At 39.4% G+C, this 26,145-nt stretch overlaps 1 protein-coding gene and 1 pseudogene across 1 annotated transcript in view; one reads left to right on the top strand and one right to left on the bottom strand.

Annotated features, from left to right (window-relative positions):
- Window positions 1-26,145, bottom strand: part of LOC116535008 — a 103,401-nt gene that overhangs the window by 9,886 nt on the left and 67,370 nt on the right. The window contains exon 2 of the mRNA XM_032255769.1: window positions 5,386-7,032. Coding sequence (XP_032111660.1) covers window positions 5,386-7,032 — 1,647 coding nt within the window. The remainder of the gene's footprint in view (window positions 1-5,385; window positions 7,033-26,145) is intronic.
- On the top strand, window positions 400-1,560 carry LOC116535010 (annotated as a pseudogene).

Here is a 26,145-nt window from a genome sequence, read left to right on the forward strand (position 1 = left end):
TTTGATTTTACAGGCTCATAGGTGGAAGGTACTTGCCTTATCTCAGATGAGACTTTGGACTTGGACTTTTAGGTTAATGCTGGAATGAGTTAAGATTTTGGGGGACTGTTGAGAAGGCATGATTGTGTTTTGAAATGTGAGGACAATAGATTTGGGAGGGGTAAAGGGTGAAATAATATGGTTTGACTGTGTCCCCATCCAAATCTCATCTTGTAGTTCCCATAATACCTATATGTTGTTGGAAGGTAATTGAATCATGGTGGCAGTTTCCCCATGCTGCTGTTCTCATAATAGTGAGTGAGTTCGCAGGAGATCTGATGGTTTTATAAGATGCCTTTTCCAGAAAGTGAAACCCTAGTGGTCCAGATGAAGATCATGGTTGGGACTAGCTGGCCAAAGATGAAGCCTCAGAACAAAAACATGGTGGCGTGAATGAATCCACACACATTCTTCTACAACTTTTATAATAGACCAATCCTTTCTCATCAGAATACTGTCTGATTGTGCTACGAAGTGAAAATGAAAACAAAGGATTCCTCAAGTCCCATTTTGGTTGCAAAGATCTTTCAAAGCCAGGTCTATTCCAAGCCTCAATGCCACCCAGAGATGAGATTCTTCCATTTGTTCTGCAACTGTTAGCTGCATAGTGACCAGGAGTACAAGGTCACCTGGTACATATTCTGGAACCGCTGTCTAGTGTGTGCAAGGAATGTGGTCAAGTTCTGGGCCGAGGACAGCAAGGTCACCCTGACCATCTTTGTGGCTTGCCTCTACTAATTCTGGGACCCACAATGCCAGGAGGAGCTTCACAGACTGTGTCAGAAAAGAGACAGTTTGTATGCCACAATGAAGATCATGAATTATGGTGAATTTCAACAGTGTTGGGACAAGTTCGTGTACAACCAAAAATTGTACAAGCTTTGGAATAAACTGTCTAAACATTATACATTACTGCACATCACATTGGGGGAGGTTCTCAGACACCTGATGGATCCAGGCACATTCACTTACAATTTTACCAATGACCCATTGGTTCCTGGACAGCAAAAAACCTACCTGTGTTACGAGGTGAAGCGCCAGGACAATGGCACCTGGGTCTGGCTGGACCAGCACAGGGACATCATACTCAATGGGGTTTCAAATAATCCCGGTTTCCCTGAAGACCGCCATGCAGAGCTGTGCTTCCTGGACCTGATTTGCTTTTGGAAGCTGGACCTGTGTCGGTGCTACAGGGTCACCTGCTTCATCTCCTGGAGCCCCTGCTTCAGCTGTGCCCAGGATGTGGCTAAATTCTATCAAGAGACCCCACACATGAGCCTGCGCATCTTCACTGCCTACATCTATGATTATCAACAGGGATATAAAAAGGGTCTGTGCAGGGTGGACAGAGCTGAGGCCCCAATTTCCATGATGAAATACAATGAGTTTAGGCACTGCTGGGACACCTTCGTGGATCACCAGGGATGCCCCTTCCAGCCCTGGGATGGACTAGATGAGCACAGCCAAGCCCTGAGTGGGAGGCTGCAGGCCATTCTCCAGAATCAGAGAAACTGAAGGATGAACTTCTTCCAAGAAATGCAAGCAGGCTGTTCACCACCATCACTAGCTGATCACAGATGCCAGCAAAGCAATGCGCTCCTGACCAAGTAGATTCTTTTAAAAATTAGAGTGAATTAGCTTCAATCAAAAATTTATGTGATACAGTAGTAAGATTGTGCTCAATACACTCAGAAAAGTTTCAAATACACTATTCCAGTGATGAAATGAATTGGTTTTATATGTAGAGGAATACAATGAAATACTAAATATTTTCATATATTTTTCCCTCTGTGATTGTATCATGAATTGCAAGTGTTTACATAAATACTAGCAAATGTGAAAAAGGAAAAAAGAGGCCTTTTCCCCTTTTGCTCAGCGCTTCTTCCTGCCATCATGTGAAGAATGTGTTTGCTTCCCTTTCACCACGATCTTACATTTCTTGAGGCTTCCACAGCCAGGCAGAACTGTGAGGCAATTAAATGTTTTCTGGGGGGATCAAATGAGATAACAAATTTAAAAGCATATAGTAAGTGCTCAATATAGCTGCATCTTTTTCCTTCCTTAAAAAGAAAGTAGAGGAGACTTTCTATTTCCAGTCGTCAAATGAAGAAAATCAACAGTTAAACTGATTAAAATCAAAAGTCACATATCTGGTAAAGTACCAGAGCCAGGACTTTGAAACTAAGCTTTCCGACTTCAAGTTCAATATTTTTTCTCCCATATGTCATGCTTCAAGTTTCTCATCTGTCATATGGAAATGATAATAATAATGATAACTATAATTAGTTTTGCAAATCAATTCATATATGGGAAAGCATTCTGGATAGTATAAAGTCCTGTACAAATCTAATGAATTCTTATTATTATTCCACTTCCTCAACTTGTATTCCACCAAATTCTCACTAAATAGTTAGCTAAGGATAGGATTGAGGTACAGTCCCTTCCTGCAACATCTGCTTTTAACAACTAATGCAAATAGCTAACATTTATTGCACAATGACTCTTGGCCACACGCTGTTATAGGCACTTATGCGTATTTACTCATTTCATATTCACAACCCTATAGGGTAGTTATTGATATTATCTTCATTTTAAAGATAGTCCTTGACTCACAGAGTAGTTGTGATGATGAAATACATTCACATATGTAAAATGCTCACAGCAATGCCTAGGCACACCATAAGTACAGTGTAAACGTTGGCTCTAATTACTGGTATTACACTCCTCATTTTCCGGGTGCAGGGAGTGAGGCATGGAGAAATATTAAGACCTCACTGACCCTTGGTAAGACCTCATCTCTGCCCTCTGACATCATCCCCTTAAAACTGTGCCCTCTGTTTGGCTAAGATAGCGGCCCCATAATGGACCACAGCCAAATCTGGACCAAATAAATCACAAGTTCAAGTGCTATTTAGTTCTGGGGGGTTGGATGACTGGATCTCAAAAATGAAGCACCCCAGAGGAAGCCTGCCAAAGCCCAGTTTCCCTGTAAAACAGAAGGACCTGAGTCTGCTTGGCTTACTAGGTTTTTCACTTCCATTTGTATATAATAATCCAGTACAATCATGTGGACTTTGCTGCTTAACAATGCATTGTTTTCATATCGATTATCCCAATTCAGCCACAACAGACCTGCGAGGTGCCTGAGCTGAAGATGAGAATTTCCAGCTGGCTAAGAGGGCACCAAAACCCAGAAAGAGAATAAGATTTGTGTCAGAGCCCACGTTGGAACGTTCAGATCCTACTTGCCTCCCAGTTTCCGTGTGTCCAAGGAAATCCCTTCCCTTCAGGACTGTGTCCCTATCATCTGTAAAATGAAGTGACTGGACGAACAGGGCACCTGACCCACATCGATGTCCCTTGACATTCAGGACCTGACTGGTGTTTAACATCTCAAGGAAAGCTATGCAGAATCTCCTTGAAACCACCAGAGGGCACAGGAAGCCTGCAGAGGAGAGCCAGTAGGAAATGCATTAGGCTGAACCAAGGTGATCAGTTTCCCACTGAACATAGATAATTACAGGTTTATGTGAAAGGAAAGAACTAGAGAAAGTCAAGGCATGAAGAACCTTAGAAACTGATCCTTCAAATGGAAATACTGAGGCCTAGAGAAAGGAAATAGCTAGCTGGAGGTCACAAAGCAAATCAGGCTAAAGAAAAGACTAGAATCCAGTGTTTCCTGATTTTCAGACACAGTTTCTTCAATTGCATCAATCTGCTGCTGCAACAGTACTGTTTTGAACTTTTTCTCTGTTGTTCACATTTATTTATAATGTACCATGTTTCAATAATAATGACAACTGGTGCCACATTGTAGTCCCACAACATGTTATGAATGGTACTAGGCCGGGTAGCTTACATACAATGGATCTTTAGATCCTCACAAGGGCCCTCTTAAGTAGGTAGTATTTAGCCCCATTTCACAGATGAAAGGGCAAGTCACATCCAATCCTTTGTAATTCCAAAACCTGTGCTTTAAAAAAATCTACAATTTATCTCTGTGTCTAGTCCATAGTAAGGTGATGTGCTCATCTGTGACCCTCTTCCTGGCCACTGGTAACCTTGGACATGTACTGCCCAGCTACAAGTATCAGCTAATGGAGTCATTACATGTGTTTGTTTGATTATTCGTCTTAAAAACCTCTGCAATAACATTTACTCCCAACCATATTATGCCAATTTTTATGTCCTGAAGCTTACCATAAATGATATAGAAAGAGAATGCTCATAAACATATTAATATCCTTTCAGAAAAAGCAGACTTATTACTACTGTCCTAATGAAGCCCAAGTTCTCTGAGAGTGAGATGTGAGAGATGACAGGGACGTGTCAAGAACTACCATGGTAATCCATCCACCCACACACTGCTACCACCAAGAAGAACTTTATGCTTAAAAAATACTTGGCCCTAAAATAATCTGGAGAAACAATAGTATTATAGCATATTCCCTCATAAAGACACCCATAATTCTCAAAGCCAGAGAATCCCTTCTAGTATTTAACATTCCTCCTACTACAGTTCTACCCTATTTCTTTTTGTCCTTGAGTAAGGGTGTGGTAAATGGCTGCCCATCATCATTAAAATTAAACCCCATGAAAGCTAGACTTAGACAGTCTAGATAGAATACTAGACTTAGACTAAAAAGTAAATACCCAAATTCGAACTCAAATACTGTCATAATCTGTATAATTTTGAATAAGTCACTAACATCTTTGAGCTTGTTTCCTTGCTGCTAAAATGAGGATAATCACTCCTACCTCACAAGGTTACTGTAAGCATTAAATAAAAACAATGTACATGACAGAAAGCTACACTAAATGAATGCTGGGAGAAGAATGTTAGTGGGCTGTCCTAGGACTACATTTTTCAGGTCAAATAACACAGAATGTTGTTACTGACACAAATACAGATATCCTGACACCCAGCCCAGAGGCTTTCCTTGACTCCAGTCTCTGCATCTAGCTGATGCTGGAGGGTGAGGGCAGGGGGCCAAAGCCAGAAAAATGCCTCACCACCTAAGGAAAACAGGAGGTCATGGCTGTCTTTGACATCATTAAAGAATCATAGTGACTCTCCTTCTACTCCCAGAGCTTCAGGTTTCTGTCCATGGCTGAACTGAGGTGTGAATATAGGAACTCAGCTCCAAGAAGAGGCAAAAGTCACCCAGGGTTTTAGGATCATTCAAATCTCTTGCAACTGACTACTGGGAACATTTCTTTTGAGACATTTCTGGCTGGAGGTGGGTTGGGTGGGGCAGGGCATGGGAATTTAGCTGGCTTCTGGTGTCCTGAATGTTACAAATAGCGACTAAAAAAAAAAAAAAGGAAAAGGAAAAACAGCCTTACCTGAGCACCACAGACTCCAGTGTAGGGCTCGCCGGCTTTGCCCTCTGCCTCTGCTGCCCCCGCTGCCCCCATTTCCAACTGAGGCTGCTGGAGCTGCCTGGCCAGGCTGGACACCTCAGGCTCCCTACTAGCCTCTTGCCCCTTCATCTCGTTGAGCTTCTCCTCTAGCTTTTTCATGACAACCTCAGTGGTAAATCTCCTTGCATTGACACCCAGCTCAGGGGACTCCCTGTCATTGTCATCTTCCTTGAGGAAGCTGACCACGGTGTCAGTGTCCTCCTCAAGCTCCTCAGAGGAGGAGTGCTCCCTGGTGAAGGTGCTGCAGTAGATTTGGCCACGACTGCCATGCCCATGGCTGTTCTGCTGCACTGGGTTGTCCTGGAACTCTAAGATGGCCAAGGTTGGGGAAGAGGTGGCAGCAATACAGGGACCCGCTAGGTCCTGGTCCAGCGTTTCTTTGCCCTCAATGCTCATCTCAAAAGTGCATAAGCTCTGTGAGGGCTTCAGGTGGCGGGGGTGTTGCCAAAGCCTTCCCAAGGTACTATTCCACAGTGAGGCCTCAGTGGCCTGGCAGGACAGGTTGAGTGGTAAGGAGGACAGGGAGGCAGTGCCCTCCCGGATGAAGCTATTGCTGCAACTGCTGAAGCAGGCCTCATGGTTGTGGCGGGACAACTGCGGCTCTTCACGGGTGAATGCCTGCCACTTGCGGGCCACCTCAGCCACACTATTAAAGAATTTGATGATGACACCCAATGGTGCAGCCTTTTCTCGGCACTGGTGTTCAGGGTTCCCTTCAATGCTACCTTGCAAGTCTGCTTCCAAGGTGGAGTCCTCGATGGCAGCCTCAAATTTCAGGATTTCAGCATCATTGGCCCATGTATTCAGACCTTCACAGTCCCTGGGGAATAGGCTTTTCAGGTAGGTTCTGCCTTGCCTTTCACCCTGAAGCTGTTCAGGGACCTTCTCCTGCCAGGAATTGTCCTGCACATGGATGCTAAACTCATCAAAGGCCAGTACTTTCTGGTTCACCCTCTTGGAGGCTTGCCCAAGCCCCTGCACATCTGTGAGGAAAGGGTCCAAGCCCTTGATGGGGCCGGCATAGGAATGGCGGAAGGGCTTCAGGGCCTCCTCAGTCTTTCTGATCTGATAGATACCTGGGGCATCCTGCGCCTCCTGGATCTTGCTGCTCCTAGGGGGAGTGTATTTGAAGGCCCCAGTAGAAGACTTCAGCCTCCTGAATGTCTTCATTCGATCCATGAACCTGAATTTATGTTTCACTTCTGACAGCCTGGAGGTGTCTCCCAGTAAAAACATGGACTGGGGTCGCTTTTTCTGGCTGGAGGCCCCTTTTCTGCGGCTCACAAAATTCCAGATCTTGTTGACTTTGGTTTTCTTCTTGTTCCAACCACTCTCTTCACTGTTACTCAAGTCACTCTGGTCATACTGCTTAGATTTCTCCAACTCCTCCAGCCCTACCTCCCCAGTCAGGCCTTCTACCTCAGGGTGGTCCGGGATGACTTGAGCCAGGTAATCATTGGGCATCATCTCTGACAGAGAGGTAGTACGGCAGCTGCTGAGAGTCTCCGTGGTTGCAGCAGAGGGTGGGCTCAAAAAAGCACAGAGAGAGGGCTGGCCCTTTATTTCCAGCTGAAGGGGAGAAATAAGGACAGAGAGAAGGGAAGGGGAGGGAAGGGAAAGAGAGAAGAAGAAAAAGAGAAGAAAGCTAAATTAGGCAAGGCCACAAACGGGGTCACTTACAGGTTTGTAATGATCAAATATATAAAACACACTTCAGCAATGGGCCACCAAATCTTTAAGACCTTTATAGTACAAAAACTAATTTGCATTTTACTAGTTTAGAATCTGGATTGGTGGAAAGCAAAGCTTAACCTGTGTACCAAGGAAATATTTGATTCTTATTTAAGTGCAAATACACTTAAGAGGGACACAACTTAAGGCTATTGTCAGACCCTAACAACTGAGCAGACACATTTTTTAAAAAGCAAATAATAATAATAATAGCTGAAGATATCTCAGAAATCTGTCACTTTAATCCTCTCATTTTACAAGCAGCCACTGGAGATCCAGAGAAGACACCTGTCTTGCCTAGGCCACAGAGCCAATGGAGCAGCAGGTAGGAATCATCCAGTCCAGGCTTTCCGTTCTCATTTGCTCCTCCATTCACTCAGGGAGCCTGCCTGAGAGAGCTCAGCTATCAGATCACCTACTCAGCACTGGCCCCTCAGCCAGGCGCTGAACACTGCTTAGATGAGTAAGGCGCATATGGCTGGTCACCTGAGCTCGTAGACTACTGGGAAAGCCAGGTGGATATAAACAAACAATTACAATAGAGCCTGGTAAGTTCGCTAATAGAGATATAAACAAGGCCCACAGAAGCTTAGAGAAAGTTGGGAGGGGATGTTGGACTGGGAGAGATGTGAGGGTTAGAGACAGGAAGACAGAGAAAGGACTGGGGCTCCCAGGAATGCTTCCCAGAATAGCCTAGACTAAAAATGGGAGCTCACTCATAGTAGAGGCTCTCTCTATCCAGTGTTCTTTGCCCCTCTGCCTTGAACAGCCTAAGAGCAGGGTTTGCCAAGAGAAGCAAAGAGAGGAGAGCAGGCACATTGAGCCTGGTGCCCTAAAGACAACATCTGCTTTCTTGGTAGCTTTGCCAAGAGCCAGTTGGCTAACTCAGAATCTACTAGCTCCTTCTTTTCTACTCTTCAAGGTTAACTTCACCTAACTTGGATCATGCCTTTACTCTGTGTCCTTTCTGCACTTACATAATAGCATTCACAGAATCTGTTAGACTCGGAAAATGTTCAAGTTAGAGGAGGCCAGAAAGATTATGTAGCTTGGAAAAATGGAATCAAAAGAGAGCAGAGACTTGGGTAAGGTCACACAGCAAGCCAGTGGAAGGTCAAGAACAGAAGCCTAGTCTTCCTGGCTTCCAGGCCAGGCAGAGACCTTACCTCTGCGCCACACTGCCACCCTTATCCAAGAGTTTTGTTTTCCCTAGTCTATTCCACTCAGGATAATAATAACATCCTAACATTGATAAGTGCCAGATACTGCACTAAGTTCTTTATTCATTTAGTTCTCACAACAACCTTATGAGGTGAACATTATTGTTGTTTCCATTTTAGAGATGGTTCAACTGAGGCAATGAAAGTTTAACTGATTTGCCTAGGTTCTCCACACCCACTAACTAATAGTGTTGGGATTTGAATCCAGGCAGTGTGGCTCCAGAGGCCATGCCTCTAACCACTATGCAATACTCCCTTTTTAGAACAGGGCCTTTGCACACAGAGGCTGATTCATATACAAGTCTATCTTTCTGCCTGCCTTCTGACTTCTTTTGGTAGTACCAGGGCACAATGAGCTTCCTAAAAGGCATCTGTACGTGTTCTTGATGCCAGGGCCTAGCATGGGGCGGTGGAGGGGAAGGAGGATTTTGTGGAAGATGATCATTGTGCCTGATAACCTTCTTACAGAAAGCTTTCCTACACTAAGCAAGTGAACTGAGAAATCTTCCTTTTCCCAGTTCTCCACTTGGCTATAACCCTTCTCTCAAATAAGAATGTGACCTTAAGAGAGCCATCCTTAGCCTTTAAGTAAAACTACAATCAAAGAGAGCTTTGAGATCCCCTAGTCCACTCCACTCATTATTTCACAGGATGAAATTTTAGCACGTAAATTTCAAGGGAAAAGCACATTATACAAAAAAATGAAAAAAAAAATTCATTTACAACAGCATTAAACACTACTTAGAAAGAAACTGAACCAAAAAGATGAAAGAACTGTACACTCAACAGTATAAAATATTGATGAAATAAATTGAAGAAGACAAAGATAAATGGAAAGATATCCATTTATTTGGATGAAAAGATATCCCACGTTCATGTACTAGAAGAACTAACATTGTTAAAATATCCATGCTGTTTAAAGCAATCTACAGGTTCATTGAAATCCCTATCAAAATTTCAATGACATTTTCCACTTAAATAAAAGGAACAATCCTAAAATTCATATGAAACCAATGTAGATGATGGGTGATGGATGCAGCAAACCACCATGGCACGTGTATACCTATATAACAAAACTGCACGTTCTGCACATGCAACCCAGTACTTAAATTATAACAAATAAATTTTAAAAAGAAAGCAGAGGAGAGAGAACAGGTAGGAAATGGCTGCCTGGGAGGCAGTGAGGAAGACTAACTTCCTGGAAAGGAGACTGGGGTCTCAAAGGAGACCAATGCCTGACTCATCACAGATCTGGATCTGGTGGAAATTTCCCCCAACCTGGGTGGTCTTTCATCTTCCTAGGTCTTGACCAGGAGTTGACATTAACAAAGTCCTATCCATGGCCTGGACCTTGCCTATTTTGTCAATAAAGTTTTATTGGAACACAGAAAAAAATGAAATAAACCACAAAAGACCCAAAATCGCCCAAACAATCTTGAGTGAAAAGAACAAAGCTGGAAACCTTACACTACCTGATCTCAAAATCTGCTACAAATCTATAGTGATCAAGACAGCATGGTACTGACACAAAAACAGACACATAAACCAATGGAACAGAATAGTGAGCCCAGAAATAAGTCCACACTTTTATGTGCAAGTGATTTTTCAAGAAATGTGGTGGTAACACACAATGGAGACAGTTTCTTCAATAAATGGTGCTAGGACAACTGGATATCCACAAGTCAAAAAATGAAATTGGATCCTTATCTCACCCCATATACAAGACTTAACTCAAATTTGATTAAAGACTTAAACATAATACTTGTAGCTATAGAACTACTAGAAAAAAAATAGAGGAAAAGATTCATGACTTCCATCTTGGCAAACATTTTTTGAATATGAACCCAGAAGCACAGGCAACCAAAAGTGAGAAGAGGCACATTGGACTATATCAAACTAAAAAATCTTCTGTACAGCAAAGGAAACGATCAAGAGAGTGAAGAAAATTCAACAGAATAGGAGAAAATATTTGGGAAATACATTTCTTATGAGAGTTTAATGTCCAAAATATACATGGAAGGAATTCAAATGACTTAAAAGTAAGAAAACAAATAATCCAATTTTTAAAATGGGCAAAACACCTAAAAAGACATTTCTAAAGGAAGACATACAATATGGCCAACAGATAAAATGAAAGAAATGCTTAACATTACTAATCATAAGACAAATGCAAATTAAAACCACAATGAGATACCACCTCACATCTGGTAAGGTGGCTGTTATCAACAAGATTAAAGATAACAAATGTTGGTGAGGATTGGAGAAAAGGGAACTATTGCACACTGTTAATGAGAATGTAAATTATTACAGCCATTATGGAAAATAGTATAGATGCTCCTCAAACAATTTCAAATAATCTAGCAATTCCACTCCTGGGTAGATATCCAAAGGAAATGAAATCAGTATGTCAAGATGACCTCTTCACTTCCATGTTTATTGCAGCATTATTCACAATAGCCAAAATATAGAATCAACCTGTGTCCATCAACAGATAAATGGAAAAAGAAATTGTGGCATATACACACAATGGAATACTATCCAGCTTTAGTAATACAATCCTGCCATTTGCAATAGCATGAATGAACCCAGAAGACATTATGTTAAGTGAAATAAGCCTTCAGAAAAGACAAACATTACATAATTATACTCTCCTCAACCTCCTGGATTCAAGTGATTCTCCTGCCTCAGCCACCCAAGTAGCTGAGACTACAGGCATGTGCCACCGTGTCCAGCTAATTTTTGTATTTGTAGTAGAGATGGGGTTTCACGCTGTTAGCCAGGCTGGTCTCTAACTCCTGACCTCAGGCAATCCACCCACCTCGGCCTCCCAAAGTGATGTGATTACAGCTACTGCTTCCACAGGCAGTGAGAGACAGAGGTAGGACAAGAACACTGGGTATTTGGTGCCAAGTCCAATGCCCACTGTCTTGCACCTGACTCCTTCATTAGCAGCTTTAGGTGGAATAATAAAAGATATGTGTTTCATTGCTAATTTCTACCTAGGTACTACTGCACAATACAATAATTGTTTTGGTCAGCAGATATTCATTCTCAGGCTCACTGGAATCTGAACACAGTTCTTCAAGATATCAAGCTGTCTTGCAATCAGCATTCTGTGGCATATAGTTTTTAAATGAGATAATGCCCAACACAATAAAAGTAATAATGACTAATATTTCTTAGCACTTACTCCAAACCAAACATTGGGCTGAGCACTTTCTTTATATGTATAATCTCATTAATCCTCATTATGCAGCTAGAAAGTATTATGATCCCCATTTTAAATGTGGCAAAGAAGGCTCAGAGTAGAGGTGGCTTGCCCAAGGTCACACATAGACCTAAGATTTGCACAAGGTCTGTTTAATATCAGAGCCTGTGTTCTTTAAGTACTGCCCCTCTAAGGATAACACAGTGCCTGGCACATCATATTACTCATTCATCAATTCCTATGATTGTTTTTGTTTTTTAAAATTTTTTATCAGCATTTACCACTTATTGAATGCTTTCTTTATAGCAGGCACTGTGCTAATTTCTTTCTTAAGTGTTAACCAGTTAACCTTCACCATCACACACTGAGATTTGTACTATTATTATCTTCATTTTGCAACTGAGTAAGCTGAGGTGCGGAGAGACTAAGAAAGTTGCCAAAAGTCACACAGCTAGCAGATAGATGCTTGGTACTAACAAGGTGCTTTGTATTCTGGGTGTGGGGGATGGATGAGTGTCTCAGGAACTTTTACACTGAGATTAAGGCCTGGAAGAGCTCCAGAAAGCCACCTAGCTGTCCATGTGCCTTCCAGCTCTACCTTACCAACTGCAGACAGAGTGTATAAGGGAAAGAGAATGGACTTTGGAGTCAATGAGACCTGAAGGAATAATGTTTACCTTCTCTTGAATGGTTCCAGTAATGGCCAGAACAAAGTCACAGGCCCTGAGAACACACAGAAACTGACCTCAGCCTGAAGGATGGTTAAAAACATAAACCAAATAGGGGTTCCACTGAAGATGTGGCAAAAGGTCTCCACCAGGCCCTTCATCAGAGAGAAAGCAAGACTGAAAAGTTGTAGGTGCAGGTGGCTGGTTTGTCCTTCTTAATTGTTTTGCCTGTCTTGAAGTCTTGCCAAACACTGAACTTTCTCCTAGCTACCCTGCCACCCAGGGCACAAGTAGTTGTATATTTAGTCATTTCTTATTTGAACTCCAGTAGTGTTTTGGAAAACAATAATAGAATGGCAGAGTTAGAGCTCATATGGTCTAATCCCTTATTTAATAGATGAGAAAATTGAGGACCCAAGAGATAAGTGGCTTAATCACATTCATCTAGAGAACTGAAAATACAGAAGTCATCAGGAAAGGGCTAATTTGAATTAAATGTGTTTTGTTTAAGAAGGCAGGAAAATGTGTAATGCAGATTTAGATAGGTTTCCATGTAAATAAGGGTTAAATGTTCTAAAATCTTTAGCACTAAATTTGGTCTATGTTAGCTACCTGGACCACTCATCTCTATGGAAAGCCTCATTCCACTAAATTTGTAAGAAATGAGAAATAGCTTTATATAGGTTTTATACATATAAAAACATTTAACCTCAAATACTTGTATTATTATACATCCAGTTACCTTTTAAAACTGGTATGTTAAGTTAATTGCCCCCAAATTCAGGACTGAATCTGGTTTAGCCCTTGTGTCTTGACAAGTATCTGCTTTAAGTCTCTTTGGCAATAAACTAACTGATAAATCCTCTGATTTCTTTCATTAGTTTAAAAATTAATCACTGCTTCTAGATGTCTTGTGTGTACCATCAACAACTGAAACCAATATCTCAGGGTGGGATGTGAATAATCCATATGTATTATGTGACTATCAAGAAACAAATAGGTGATTTTTTTCAGGGGAAAATATTAAGTAAAACTGCTTGGCTTAGTTATTAAAATTGTAACTGAAATCCACTTCAGTGAAATCTAAACCTCAGCACCCAGAATTTAAGTGCTCCATAAGGCCCTGACAGAATTTGGGCACTGAGACTAAAGCAGCCATACTCGTCATGTCACCTTTTTAGTCCTTTGCCTGGTTTTCATGGAAACACCTGGTGAGGAGGAGAACATTCAGGGTGTGTCCACTATTAGCAGATGCTGACAGATAGGGCCCCAAGGGGAGAAACAAGAGGTGAAGGGAGAGATAATATAGGGAGAATTGCCAGATATAGTACTCACCTAAAGTAAATAATAATAAAAATAAAAATAAAGAAGTCATTAAAAAAAAAGAGTTGAAGGGAGATGTGAAACTCTAGAAGATGACAAAAAGGAGGGGCTCAGTATATAACAGAACAAAAACGACATTGATAGTAAATTTTAAACAAGGATGAATGCTTTAAACTGCATTGGGAATTATTGAGAGTGGTCACAAAGAAAACTTGGAGAAGTAGTGAGGTGACCTTAGGCGCTGAAGTAGGAGGACCACCTCCAAAGGAAGAGGCTTACTCTCGCCTCTTGGAGTCTCTCTTTTCCCATCTAGAACCTGGTAAGAACTATTGTTGTTTTACCTTATTTCAGAGGGATGGTATGTAGCTAACAGAGAGGATCCTTCAAAGGACATTTTTCCCTTCAGTATAAAGATGTTCTAGAAATCGAAGTGATTATAACTACTACACTTGAATCACTATTTCAGTGGATATTTTCAAACATCTGTCACTGATGTTACTACCAAGGCAATTGATAAGTTACTTCACCCTTCACCACATAGCATCAAGGCAAAGAAGCAGCTTCTACTTATGCTGGGTACTTTGCATCTATACCATTTTATTTAATCCTCACAGCAATACCCACTTACCAGAGGAGGAAACTGAGGGTGAGAGATGGTGACTTGCCTCAGGTCTCAGAAAAACAAGCCAATGGTAAAGCTTTGCCTAAAATATACATCTATTAAGCCCCAGATCCAATTCCCTTCTCTTACACTTTCAGGTCCCTGTTTGGGGGTGAAAAGAGACAAGGAAGGAATCTCCAGGAAGAACTCCTACCATATCTAGTCATTCAGGGGCTATTCAGGCTACCAATTTCTTCTTGAGTAAACTTTGGTAGTTTGTACTTTTTTCAAAGAGAATACTATTTTTATCAAAGTGGTCAAATCTATTGGCTTAAAGCTGTTCTTGACATTTTATTATTTTTTTGATATGTATAGCATCTGTAGGGATGTTACATCTCTCATTTCTGATATTGGTAATTTGTGTCTTCTGTCTTGTTCTTGGTTGTTCTGGTTAGAGGCTAATAAATATTATTGATTTTCCCAAAGAGTCAGCTTTTGGTTTTATTAATTTTTCTCTGCTGTTTTTCTGTTTGTATTTCATTGACCTCCACCCTGGTATTTCCTATTTTTTCTCTTCAGCTTACTTTGGGTTTAGTTTGCTCTTCTTTTTCTGATCTCCCAAGGCGAAATCTAAGGTCATTAACATGACCTTTCTTCTTTTATAATAAAGGGATTTAGTACTATAAATTTCCCTGATAGGACTGCTTTAACTGCATCCCACAAAATGTTATATTCTAGCCATTCTTTAATTCACTAAAAATATCTTTATTAGACATTTCCTATGTGCCTTTATTAGACAGGCTCTATGCTAGGTGCTGAAGATAGATCAGTGAACAAGATAAAGTCCTTACTCTTATGAATCTGACATCCCAGTGAGGAAGGACAGATGTTAAACGAAGAAATAAGTAACACAATAATTTCAGCTACAGGTAAAGTGCCTCTGCAGGCAATCAATAAACTGCTGGAAGTGAGGAGGCAGTTCTAGAAAGCCATGAAAGAATTTTCTGAGGAGGTGACATCTGAGCTAACATCTACATGGTATGAAGGAGCCGGCTAGGTCAACATCTGGGCCCAGAGAATACTGCCAATGCGATTCTACTGGTATGTGAAGCTCAATGGTGTACGGGTTCAAGGGATTTGGGGCTGATCAAGGAAATATATATGACAATGAGGTGGCAGTAGGAGACAACAAGCTTTGTTTGGTTGTCTATTTGATAAGCTAGATGATAAGGAAAGTTTTCCATGGCACAAAAAATTCCACAGCCACTTAGGCGTATATATCTAATAGAAATGGAATGAGGCTCTTGAAGACATATCTGCACTCTGATGTTCACTGCAACATTATTTACAATAGCCAAATGTATAGAAATAATCAAGGTAACCATCAATGGATGAATGAATAAAGAAATCGTGGTACATATATAGAATGGAATATAATTCAGCCATAAAAAAAGGAATTTCTGCTTTTTGCAACATGTGTTATCCTGGAGGGCATTATGCTAAGTGAAATAAACCAGAAACAGAAAGACAAATACTGTATCATCTCACTTACATGTGCAATCTAAAAAAGTCAAAGTCATAGAAACATAGAGTTGAGTGGTGGTTGACAGGGACTATGGGGTGGTGGACATGGGGAGATGTTGATCAAAGGGTACAAATTTTCAGTTATAGTATGAACAAACTCTGGAGTTCTAATGTATAGCATGAGTGGTGATGGACATGTTAATTTGATTGTGGTAATCATCACATAATGTATATGCATACTAAGTCATCACATTGCACATCTTGAATATTTTCAATATTTATTTGACAATTAAATGTTTTTTTAAAAATGTAAAGTTATCTGAAAGGAATTTAAAAATGAAGTATGTAATTCAGTGGTTCTTACAGTCAGACATGTGCAACCATCACCACAGAATATTTTCATCACCTTAAAAAGATACCTCATACACTGTATCTATCATTCCCTTGCCTACTACCCCAGATCTCTCCCCATCCTTAAGCAACCAGTTTTCTACTTTCTATCCCTATACATTCTCCCTGTTTTGGATATTTCATATAAATGGAATAATGTAATACATGGCCTTTTGTGATTATTTTCATTTCACATAATATTTTCAAGGTTTCTCCATGTTATAGCATGTATCTGCTACTTTATTACTTTCCATGGATGAAGAATATTCATTTGTATGAGTGTAACACATTTTGTTTATTCATCAGTTTATGAATATTTGGGGTATTTCCATCATTTGGCTATTATAAAAGGTGAAAGATCTATACAATCTGAAGAGAAACCAGGCTATTGTAAATAATGCTACTCTAAACATGCATGGGTTTTTGTATGGGCATGTGTTTTCATTTAACTTGGGTATACGCTTTGAAATGTAATTCTTGGGTCATATGGTAAATCTTATGTTTCAGTGTTTGAAAACCTGCCAGACTATTTCCCAAGACAGCTGCATCATTTTACATTCCCACCAGCAACGTACGAATGTTCTGATTTCTCCACATCTATGGCGATACTAGTTAATTCTAGCCATCCTGTTGAGTGTGAAGTGGTGTATTATTGTGGTCTTAATTTGCATTTCACTTATGACAAATGATGTCAAGCACGTTTTCATATGCTTTTTGGCCATTTGTATATCTTTCTTGGAGAAATATCTTCAGATCCTTTGCCTATATTTAAAACTGTGCTCTTTGTCTTTTTATTTTGGGTTGCAGAGGTTCTTTGTATATTCTGGACACCACTCCCTTATCAGATATGTGCTTTGCAAATACTTTCTCCAACTCTTTGAATTGTTTTCTTCATTTTCTACGTAGCTCAAAGTTTTTTATTTTAATGATGTCCAATTTATCTAACTTTTGTTCCTTATGTTTTTAGTGCCATATCTCAGAAACCTTTGCCAAATCTAAGGTTTTGAAGGTTTATCCCAATGTTTTCTTCTAAGAGCTTTAGACTTTCAGCTCTTACATTTAGGTATTTAATCCATTTTTAGTTAATTTTTGTAAATGGTGTGAGATAAGGGTCCAACTTCATTCTTTTGCATGTGGCTAAGTTGTCCCAGCACAATTTGTTTGAAAGACCAAGCCCCCATTGGATGGTCTTGGCACCTTTGTTGAAATTCAGTTGAACATAGGTGCATTCTTTCATTTATGGAGTCTCAATTCTTATATATATATATATATATATATATATATATATATATATATACTTTAAGTTCTGGAGTGCATGTGCAGATCATGCAGGATTGTTACATGGTTATACACATGCCATGGTGGTTTGCTGCATTCATCCTCCCATCATCTACATTGGGTATTTCTCCTAATGTTATCCCTCCTGAATCACCTCACCCCCTACTATACCTTCCCCAACCCCGCCACCCCACAACAGGCCCCGGTGTGTGATGTTCCTCTCCCTGTGTCCATGTGTTCTCATTGTTTAACACCCACTTATGAGTGAGAACACGCAGCGTTTGGTTTTCTGTTCTTGCATCAGTTTGCTGAGAATGATGGTTTCCAGCTTCATCCATGTCCCTGTAAAGGACAGAAACTCATCCTTTTTTATAGCTGCATAGTATGCTGTGGTGTATATGTGCCACATTTTCTTTATCCAGTCTGTCATTGATGGGCATTTGGGTTGGTTCCAAGTCTTTGCTATTGTAAACAGTGCCATGATGAACATATGTGTGCATGTGTCTTTATAGTAGAACAATTTATAATCCTTTGGATATATACCCATTAATGGGATTGCTGGATCAAACAGTATTTCTTTTTCTAGATTCCATTCATCTCTGTATCTTTTTTGTGCCTGTGCCACACTGTCTTGATTATTGTTAGTTTGTAGTAAATTTAGAAATCAGGAATTGTGAGTCCACCTACTTCTTTTTTATTTTATTTTTTCAAGATTGGTTTAGCCATTCTAGGTCTCTTGAAATTCCATATTAATTTAGAATCAGCTTGTCTAGTTCTTTCTACAAAGGGAAAAGCTAGGATTATTATTTACATTTCATTGAATCTGTAGATCCACTTGGGAAGTATTGCCATCTTCACAAGGTTAAGACTTCCTGTCCATTACTATAGGATGCTTTTCTAATTATTTGGATCTTCTTTCTTTCAGCAGTGTTTTGTAGTTTTCAGAGCATATGTTTTGTACTTAAAAATATAATGTTATGTATTTTAATCTTTTTAATGCTATGATAAAGTTTTTAAAATTTTATTGCCATATTATTCACTGCAAGCATATAGAAATAAAATGAAGTTTGCAAATTGATTGTGAGGTTAATTTAAAGTGTCAACTCAACTGGATTGAGAAATGTCTAGATGGCTGGTGAAGGATTGTTTCTGGGTGGGTCTGTAAGGGATCTTCCAGAGAAGGCTAACTTATGAGTCAGTGGACTAAGAGAGGAAAACCCAGCAAGCAGGCACCGTTCAATAAGCTGGGGCCTGGTTGGGAAAAACAGGTATAAAAAAGAGAATTTTATTTTTCTGCTCTCTGTCAACCTTCCAGAGCAATACACTTTTTCTTTTCCATCTTTTTCTTTTTTTCTTTTTTTTTTTTTTGTGTGTGTGACAGATTCTTGCTCTGTTGCCTAGGAAGGAGTGTAGTGGTATGATCTTGGTTCACTGAAACCTCTGCCTCCTGGGTTCAAGTCATTCTCCTGCCTCAGCCTCCCATGTAGCTGAGATTACAGGTGTGCACCACCATGCTCAGCTAATGTTTTAATATTTTTAGTAGAGATGAGATTTCACTGTATTGGCCAGGCTTGTCTTGAACTTCTGACCTCAAGTGATCTGCCCAACTTGGCCTCCCACAGTGCTGGGAATACAGACATGAGCCAGCACGCCCGGCCATACACTTTTTCTCTTCCTGCACTTTGACATCAGACTCTAGGTTCTTCAGCTTTTGGACTCTGAGATTTGTGCCAGCTGCCTCCCAGGTTCTCTTGGGCTTTGAGCCTTGGACCGGAGGTGGCACTATCAGCTTTCCTGGTTCTGTGGCTTCTGGACTGAGCCATGTTACCAGCTCATTTGCAAACAACCTATTGTAGGACACCACCTCTGTAATAATGTAATACATTTCCCCTAATAAATCCCTTCTCATATGTCTTACTGGTTCCATCTCTTTGAAGAACCCTGACTAATACATTGTATTAGTATACGAAGTCTTTCTGAACTTGTTTATTAGCTTTATTAGTTCTGTAGTGAATTCCTTAAGGTTTTCTATATTAAAAATCATGGCATCAGTGAATAGACATAGGTTTACTTCTTCTTCTACAATGTGATGACTTTCATTTTATTCTCTTGCTGAATTTTTCTGACTGGAACTTTCAGGACAATGTTCAATAGAAGTGGTGAGAGTGGACATCCTTGCCTTTTTTCTGATATTAAAGGAAAAGCATCATCTTTCTCCATTAAGTATTATGTTAGTTGTGAGTTTTTCATGCCATGTCTATGAAATAGGACTTGAGCAATATGAAATAGGGTTGAAGAAGTTCCACTCCATTCCTAGTTTTTCAAGTGTTTTTTATCATGAAAATGTTCTGGATTTTGTCAAATGCCTTTTCTGCATCTATTGAGATGATCATGTGAATTTGTTTTGTGTTCTATTGAAACAATGTATTACATTAATTGATTTTCTGATATTAAGCTGATTGTGCATTCCTGAGACAGATCTTACTTGGTTATGAGGCATAATTATTTTAATATGATGCTATATATAGTTTTGTATTACTTTGTTGAGGATTACTGCATCTATATTCATAAATATTAGTCTGCAGTTTTATTATCTTATGATGTCCCTGTCTGGTTTTTGTATCAGGGTAATACTGGCCTCATAAAATAAGTTAGGAGGTGTTACCTCCTCTTAATTTTTTTGGAAAGAGTCTGTGAAGGACTGATATTAATACTCCTTTAAAAGTTTGATAGAATTTAGTATTGAAGCCATCTGGATATTGGCTTTTCTTTATGGATAGTGTTTAGCTTCTTCATTCAATCTCCTCCCTTGTGATAAATGTAATCATATTGACTAGTTGTCCATGAGTCAGTTCCAGTAGTTTGAGTTTCTCTAGGAATTTGTCCATTTTGTCTAAGTTATCTAATTTGTTAGCTTACAATTGTTTATGATATTCCTTTATAATTATTTTATTTCCACAAGGCCAGTAGTAATGTCTCTGTTTTACTTCTGATTCTAGATACTTGAGTCTTTTTATCTTTGTAAATCTACCTAAATGTCTGTTAATTTTGTAGATCTTTTCAACAAACATACTTTTGGAAGATCATCGTGGATAGAAGGCAAGACTAGATTGCAGCTCCCACCCAGATGAACAGAACAGCGTGTGCAGGCTGGCATCATGAACTTTTGCTCCAGAACAACTGCAGAAATACACTAAGAAATCCAAGAGAACCCACAGATTCTTTGAAGGCCATGGATTGCTCCTGCAGTCCCTGTGAGACACCACAAATACTGTGAGTGTCCAAATTGTGGAAGTGGGAAAGGGAGATCATTGACCCCTGAACACACACCTCCACTGGGGAACCTGAAGGTCTAAATTGTGAGAGAAGATTCTGATTTTACCTGAGCTGAGTCAACTTAAGAGAGCTGAGCAAAATACAAAGGTAGAGGAAGCAGCAGGAAAATCCCTGTGGGCTCACTGGGTTCACTACAAAGCCATTCCTGCCTTACCTCACAGGGTTCCTTGAGGAGGGCTGCCAAAGGTACTAGGAAAAGGCCACAGGGAGAAGCAAATCTCCAGCTAAACTTTTAACAATTTGAACCGACTGAGAAGTCTCCTGGCCAGAACTCAGAGAAAGGTGTGAATCTGGTGTGAAGATTCCATGGGAAGAAGGAAAGTCCTACTCATTTTCTCAGTTTGGAGGTGGGTAGCCTGGGGCAAGTTCTCAGCCCTGCTTACCCACTGCCTAGAAACAAACTTGGTGCTGTTGGGGGAAGGGTACACAGTGTGAGTGAGACCAGCCCTTTGGGTTGTGTGGGAACTAGGTGAGGCCAGTAACTGCCAGTTTCCCCCCACTTCCCTGATGACCTGAATGACAGCAAAAGAAGCCATAATCCTCCTAGAAACATAACTCCACTGACCTGGAAACCTCAACCACATCCCCCATAGCACTCACAATAAGACCTGCCAAGTAGAGTCTGAGCTCAGACACAACTAGCCCTGTCCCCACATAATGGTCCTTCCTTACCCACCCTGCTAATTGAAGACAAAGGGCATATACTCTTGGGAGTTTAGGTCATGTGCACCACCTGTTCCTCCTCATACTACCATAGCTGATGCTGTCTTGAAAGTGCCACCTCTCAGCAGGAGGCCAAAGAGCACAAAATTAGTGCATTATTCAACCAAAGTTAAGGACCCTCACAGAGTCCATTGCACCCCCCTGCCACCTCCACCAAAGCAGGTACCAGTATCCACAGCTGAGAGAAACGCAGATGGTTCACATCACAGGACTCTGTACAGAGAACCCCAGTTCCAGCCTGGAGCTTGCTGGACTTGCCATTTGGCTAGATCCAGAAGAAAGATAAAAATGACCACAGCTTAACACACAGGAGCTGTAGTGATTCCTAGCCGCATCCCTAGGTAAAGAGGGAGAGTACTACATCAAGGAAACACCCCATGGGACAAAAGTAACTGAACAACAGCCTTGATCCCTAGAGCTTTCATCTGACAGAGTCTACTCAAATGAGAAGGAACCAGAAAACCAACTATGGTAATATGACAAAACAAGGTTCTTTAACACCCCCCAAAAAATCACATTAGCTCTCCAGCAATGGATCCAAATCAAGAAGAAATGCCTAATCTACCTTAAAAATAATTTAGAAGTTTAGTTATTAAAATAATCAGGGAGGCACCAGAGAAAGGCAAAGCCCAACGTAAAGAAATTTTTAAAAATGATACAAGAAATGAAGGGAGAAATATGCAATGAAAAAGCATGAATAATAAACAATCAAAACTTCAGGAAACAATGAATGCAGTTATAGAAATGCAAATGTGCTAGAAAGTCTCAGCAATAGAATCAAACAAGCAGAAGAAAGGACTTCAGAGCTCAAAGACAAGGTTTTTGAATTAACACAATCCAGCAAAGACAGAGAAAAAAGAATAAGGAAATATGAAGTCTGGGATTATGTTAAACAACCAAACTTAAGGATAATCTGCATTCCTGAGAAAGAAGAGAAATCTAAAAGTCTAACAAATGTATTTTGGGGAATAATCTACAAAAACTTCCCTGGCCTTGCTAGAGAACTAGACATTCAAGAAGCTCAAAGAACACCTGGGAAATTTATCACAAGAAAATCATCACCTAGGCACAGTGTTATCGGGTTATCTAAAGTTAGGATGAAGAAAAGAATCCTAAGAGCTGTGAGGCAAAAATACCAGGTAACCTATAAAGGAAAACCTTACAGATTATCAGCAGATTTCTCCATACAAACCCTACAAGCTAGAAGAAATAGAGGCCCTATCTTCAGCCTCTTCAAACAAAACAATTATCAGTCAAAAATTTTGTACCCATCAAAACTAAGCTTCATTAGTGTAGAAAAGATAAAGCCATTTTTAGACAAACAAATGCTGAGAGAATTCACCACTACCAAGTCAGCACTATAAGAACTGCTAAAAAGAGTTCTAAATCTTGAAATGAATCCTGGAAACACATCAAAAGAGAACATCTTTAAAGCATAAATGTCATAAGACCTACACAACAAAAACACAATTAAAAAAAAACACAAGATATACAGGCAACAAATAGCACAATAAATGTAATAGTACCTCACATCTCAGTATTAACATTGAATGTAAATGGCCTAAATGTTCCACTTAAAAGATACAGAATTGCAGAATGGATAAGAATTTACCAACCAACTATATGCTTCCTTAAAGAGACACACCTAATACATAAGGACTAACATAAACTTAAGGTAAAGGGATGGAAAAAGAATTTCTATGCAAATGGGATCCAAAATTAGCAGGGATAGCTATTCTTATACCAGACAAAAGAAACTTTGAAGCAACAGCAGTTAAAAAAAGACAAGAAGGGACATTATATAATGATCAAGGGATTTGTCCAAGAGGAAGATGCCCTAAATGTATATGCTCCTAACACTGAAACTACCAAATTTATAAAACAATTACTAATAGACCTAAGAAATTAGATAGACAGCAACACAATAGTAGTGGGGGACTTCAATACACCAGTGACAACACTAGACAGGTCATCAAGACAGAAAGTTAACAAAGAAACAATAAACTTAAACTATACCCTGAAACAAATTCACTTAACCAATATATACAGAACATTTCATCCAACAACAATGGAATATACATTCTATTCAACAGTGAACGGAAATTTCTCCAAGATAGACCATATGATAGGCCACAAAACGAGTTTCAATACATTCAAGAAAATTGAAATTATATCAAACACTCTCTCTGACCACAATGAAATAAAACTGGAAATTAACCGAAAAAGGAACCTTCAAAACCATGCAATCCAGATGGAAATTAAAAATTCTTCAAACTGAATTACAATAGTGGCACAACCTATTAAAACCTCTGTGATACAGCAAAAATGGTGCTAAGAGGAAAGTTTATAGCCCTAAATGCCTACATCAAAAAGTCTGAAAGAGCACAGGCTGTCTAAGGTTACACCTCAAGGAACTAGAGAAACAAGAATAAAACAAACCCAAACCCAGCAGAAGAAAGGAAATAGCCAAGATCAAGGCAGAACTAAATGAAATTAAAGCAAAAGAAAAATACAAAAGATAAATGAAACAAAAATCTCGTTCTTTGAAAAGATAAATAAAATTGTTAGACCATTAGCAAGATTAACCAAGAAAAGAAGAAAGAAAATCCAAATAAGCTCAATTAGAAATGAAACAGAAGATATTACAACTGACACCACAGAAATACAAAATATCATTTGAGGCTACTAGGAACACCTTTATGCACATAAACTACAAAACCTAGAAGAAATGGATAGAATTCTGGAAGGATACAACCTTCCTAGCTTAAATCAGGAAGAATTAGATGCTCTAAATAAGCCAATAACAAGCAGTGATATTGAAATGATAATTTAAAAATTACAAAAACAAAAACAAAAACAAACTCCAGGACCAGAGGGATTTGCAGCAAAATTCTACCAGACATACAAAGAACAATTGGTACCAATCCTATTGACACTATTCTACAAGATAGAGAAAGAGGGACCCCTCCCTAAATCATTCTATTAAGCCAGTATCACCCAAACCGGGAAAAGGCATAGCAAAAAAAAAAAAAAAAAAAAAAAAAAAAAAAAAAAAAAAAAAAAAAAAGAAAGAAAGAAAAGAAAACTACAGACTAATAGCCCTGATGAATATAGATGCTACGATTCTTAACACAATACTTTCTAATTGAATCAAACAACATATCAAAAAAACAAATCCACCATGATCAACTGGGTTTCATATCAAGGATGCAGAGATAGTTTAACATACACAAGTCAGTAAGTGTAATACACCACATGAACAGAATCAAAAACAAAAATTACATGATCATCTGAATAGATGCAGAAAAAAACATCCTGCAAAATCTGCCATCCATTTATAGTTAAAACTCTCAGTCAAATCGACATAAAGGGACAGACCTCAATTTACTAAAAGCCATCTGTGACAAACTCACAGCCAACATAATACTGAATAAGGAAAAGTTGAAAGCATTTCCTCTGAGATCTCGAACAATACAAAGATACCCACTCTCATCATCCCTCTTCAACATAGTACTGGAAGTCCTAGTCAGAGCAATCAGACAAGAGAAAGAAATAAAGCGCATCAGAATGGGTAAATTGGAAATCAAACTGTTGCTGTTTGCTGATGATATAATTGTTTACCTAGAAAATCGCAAAGACTCCTCCAGAAAGCTCCTACAACTGATAAAAGAATTCATCAAAGTTTCCATATACAAAATCAATATACACAAATCAGTAGCTCTTCTATGCAAAAAAAACAACCAAAAACCAAAACAAAAAAACCTTAGGAATATAACTAACCAAGGAAGTGAAAGACCTCTACAAGGAAAACTACAAAATACTGCTGAAAAAATCATAGATCCCACAAACAAATGGAAACACATCCCATGCTCATGGATAGGTTGAATCAATATGGTGAAAATGACCACATTGCCAAAAGCAGTCTATAAATGTAATGCAATTCCCATCGAAATACCATCAAAATTTTTCACGCAACTACAAAAAAACACTTCTAAAATTTATACAGAACCAAAAAAGAGCCCACAAAGCCACAGCAAGACTAAGCAAAAGGAGCAAATCTAGAGGCATCACATTACCTGATTTCAATCTATACTATAAGGCCATAGTCACCCAAACAGCATAACACTGGCATAAAAATAGGCACATAGAACAATGTAACAGAATAAAGAGCCCAGAAATAAACTCTAATACTTATAGCCAATTGATCTTCAACAAAGTGAACAAAAATACAAAGTGGGGAAAGGACACCCTATTCAACAAATTGTGCTGTGGTAATTGGCAAGCCACATGTAGAATTAAAATGGATCCTCATTTTAATCTCACCTTATTCAAAAATCAACTCAAGATTGATCAAGAAGTTAAATCTAAGACCTGAAACCAAAAACCCTCTGGAAGACAACATTGGAAAAACCCTTGTAGACTTTGGCTTAGGCAAGGATTTCATGACCAAGAACCAAAAGCAAATGCAATAAAAACAAAGATAAATAGCTGGGACTTAATTAAACTAAAAAGCCTCTACATGTCAAAAGGAACAGTCAGCAGAGTAAACAGAAAACCCACAGAGTGAGAGAAAATATTCACAATCTATACATCTGACAGAGGACTAATATCCAGAATCTACAAAGAACTCAAACAAATTAGCAAGAGAAAAACAATCTTATCAAAAAGTGGGCAAAGAGC

This window comes from Sapajus apella, unplaced genomic scaffold (assembly GCF_009761245.1).
Source record: "Sapajus apella isolate SASKATOON/1434 unplaced genomic scaffold, GSC_monkey_1.0 scaffold91, whole genome shotgun sequence".
Classification (NCBI taxonomy): domain Eukaryota; kingdom Metazoa; phylum Chordata; class Mammalia; order Primates; family Cebidae; genus Sapajus; species Sapajus apella.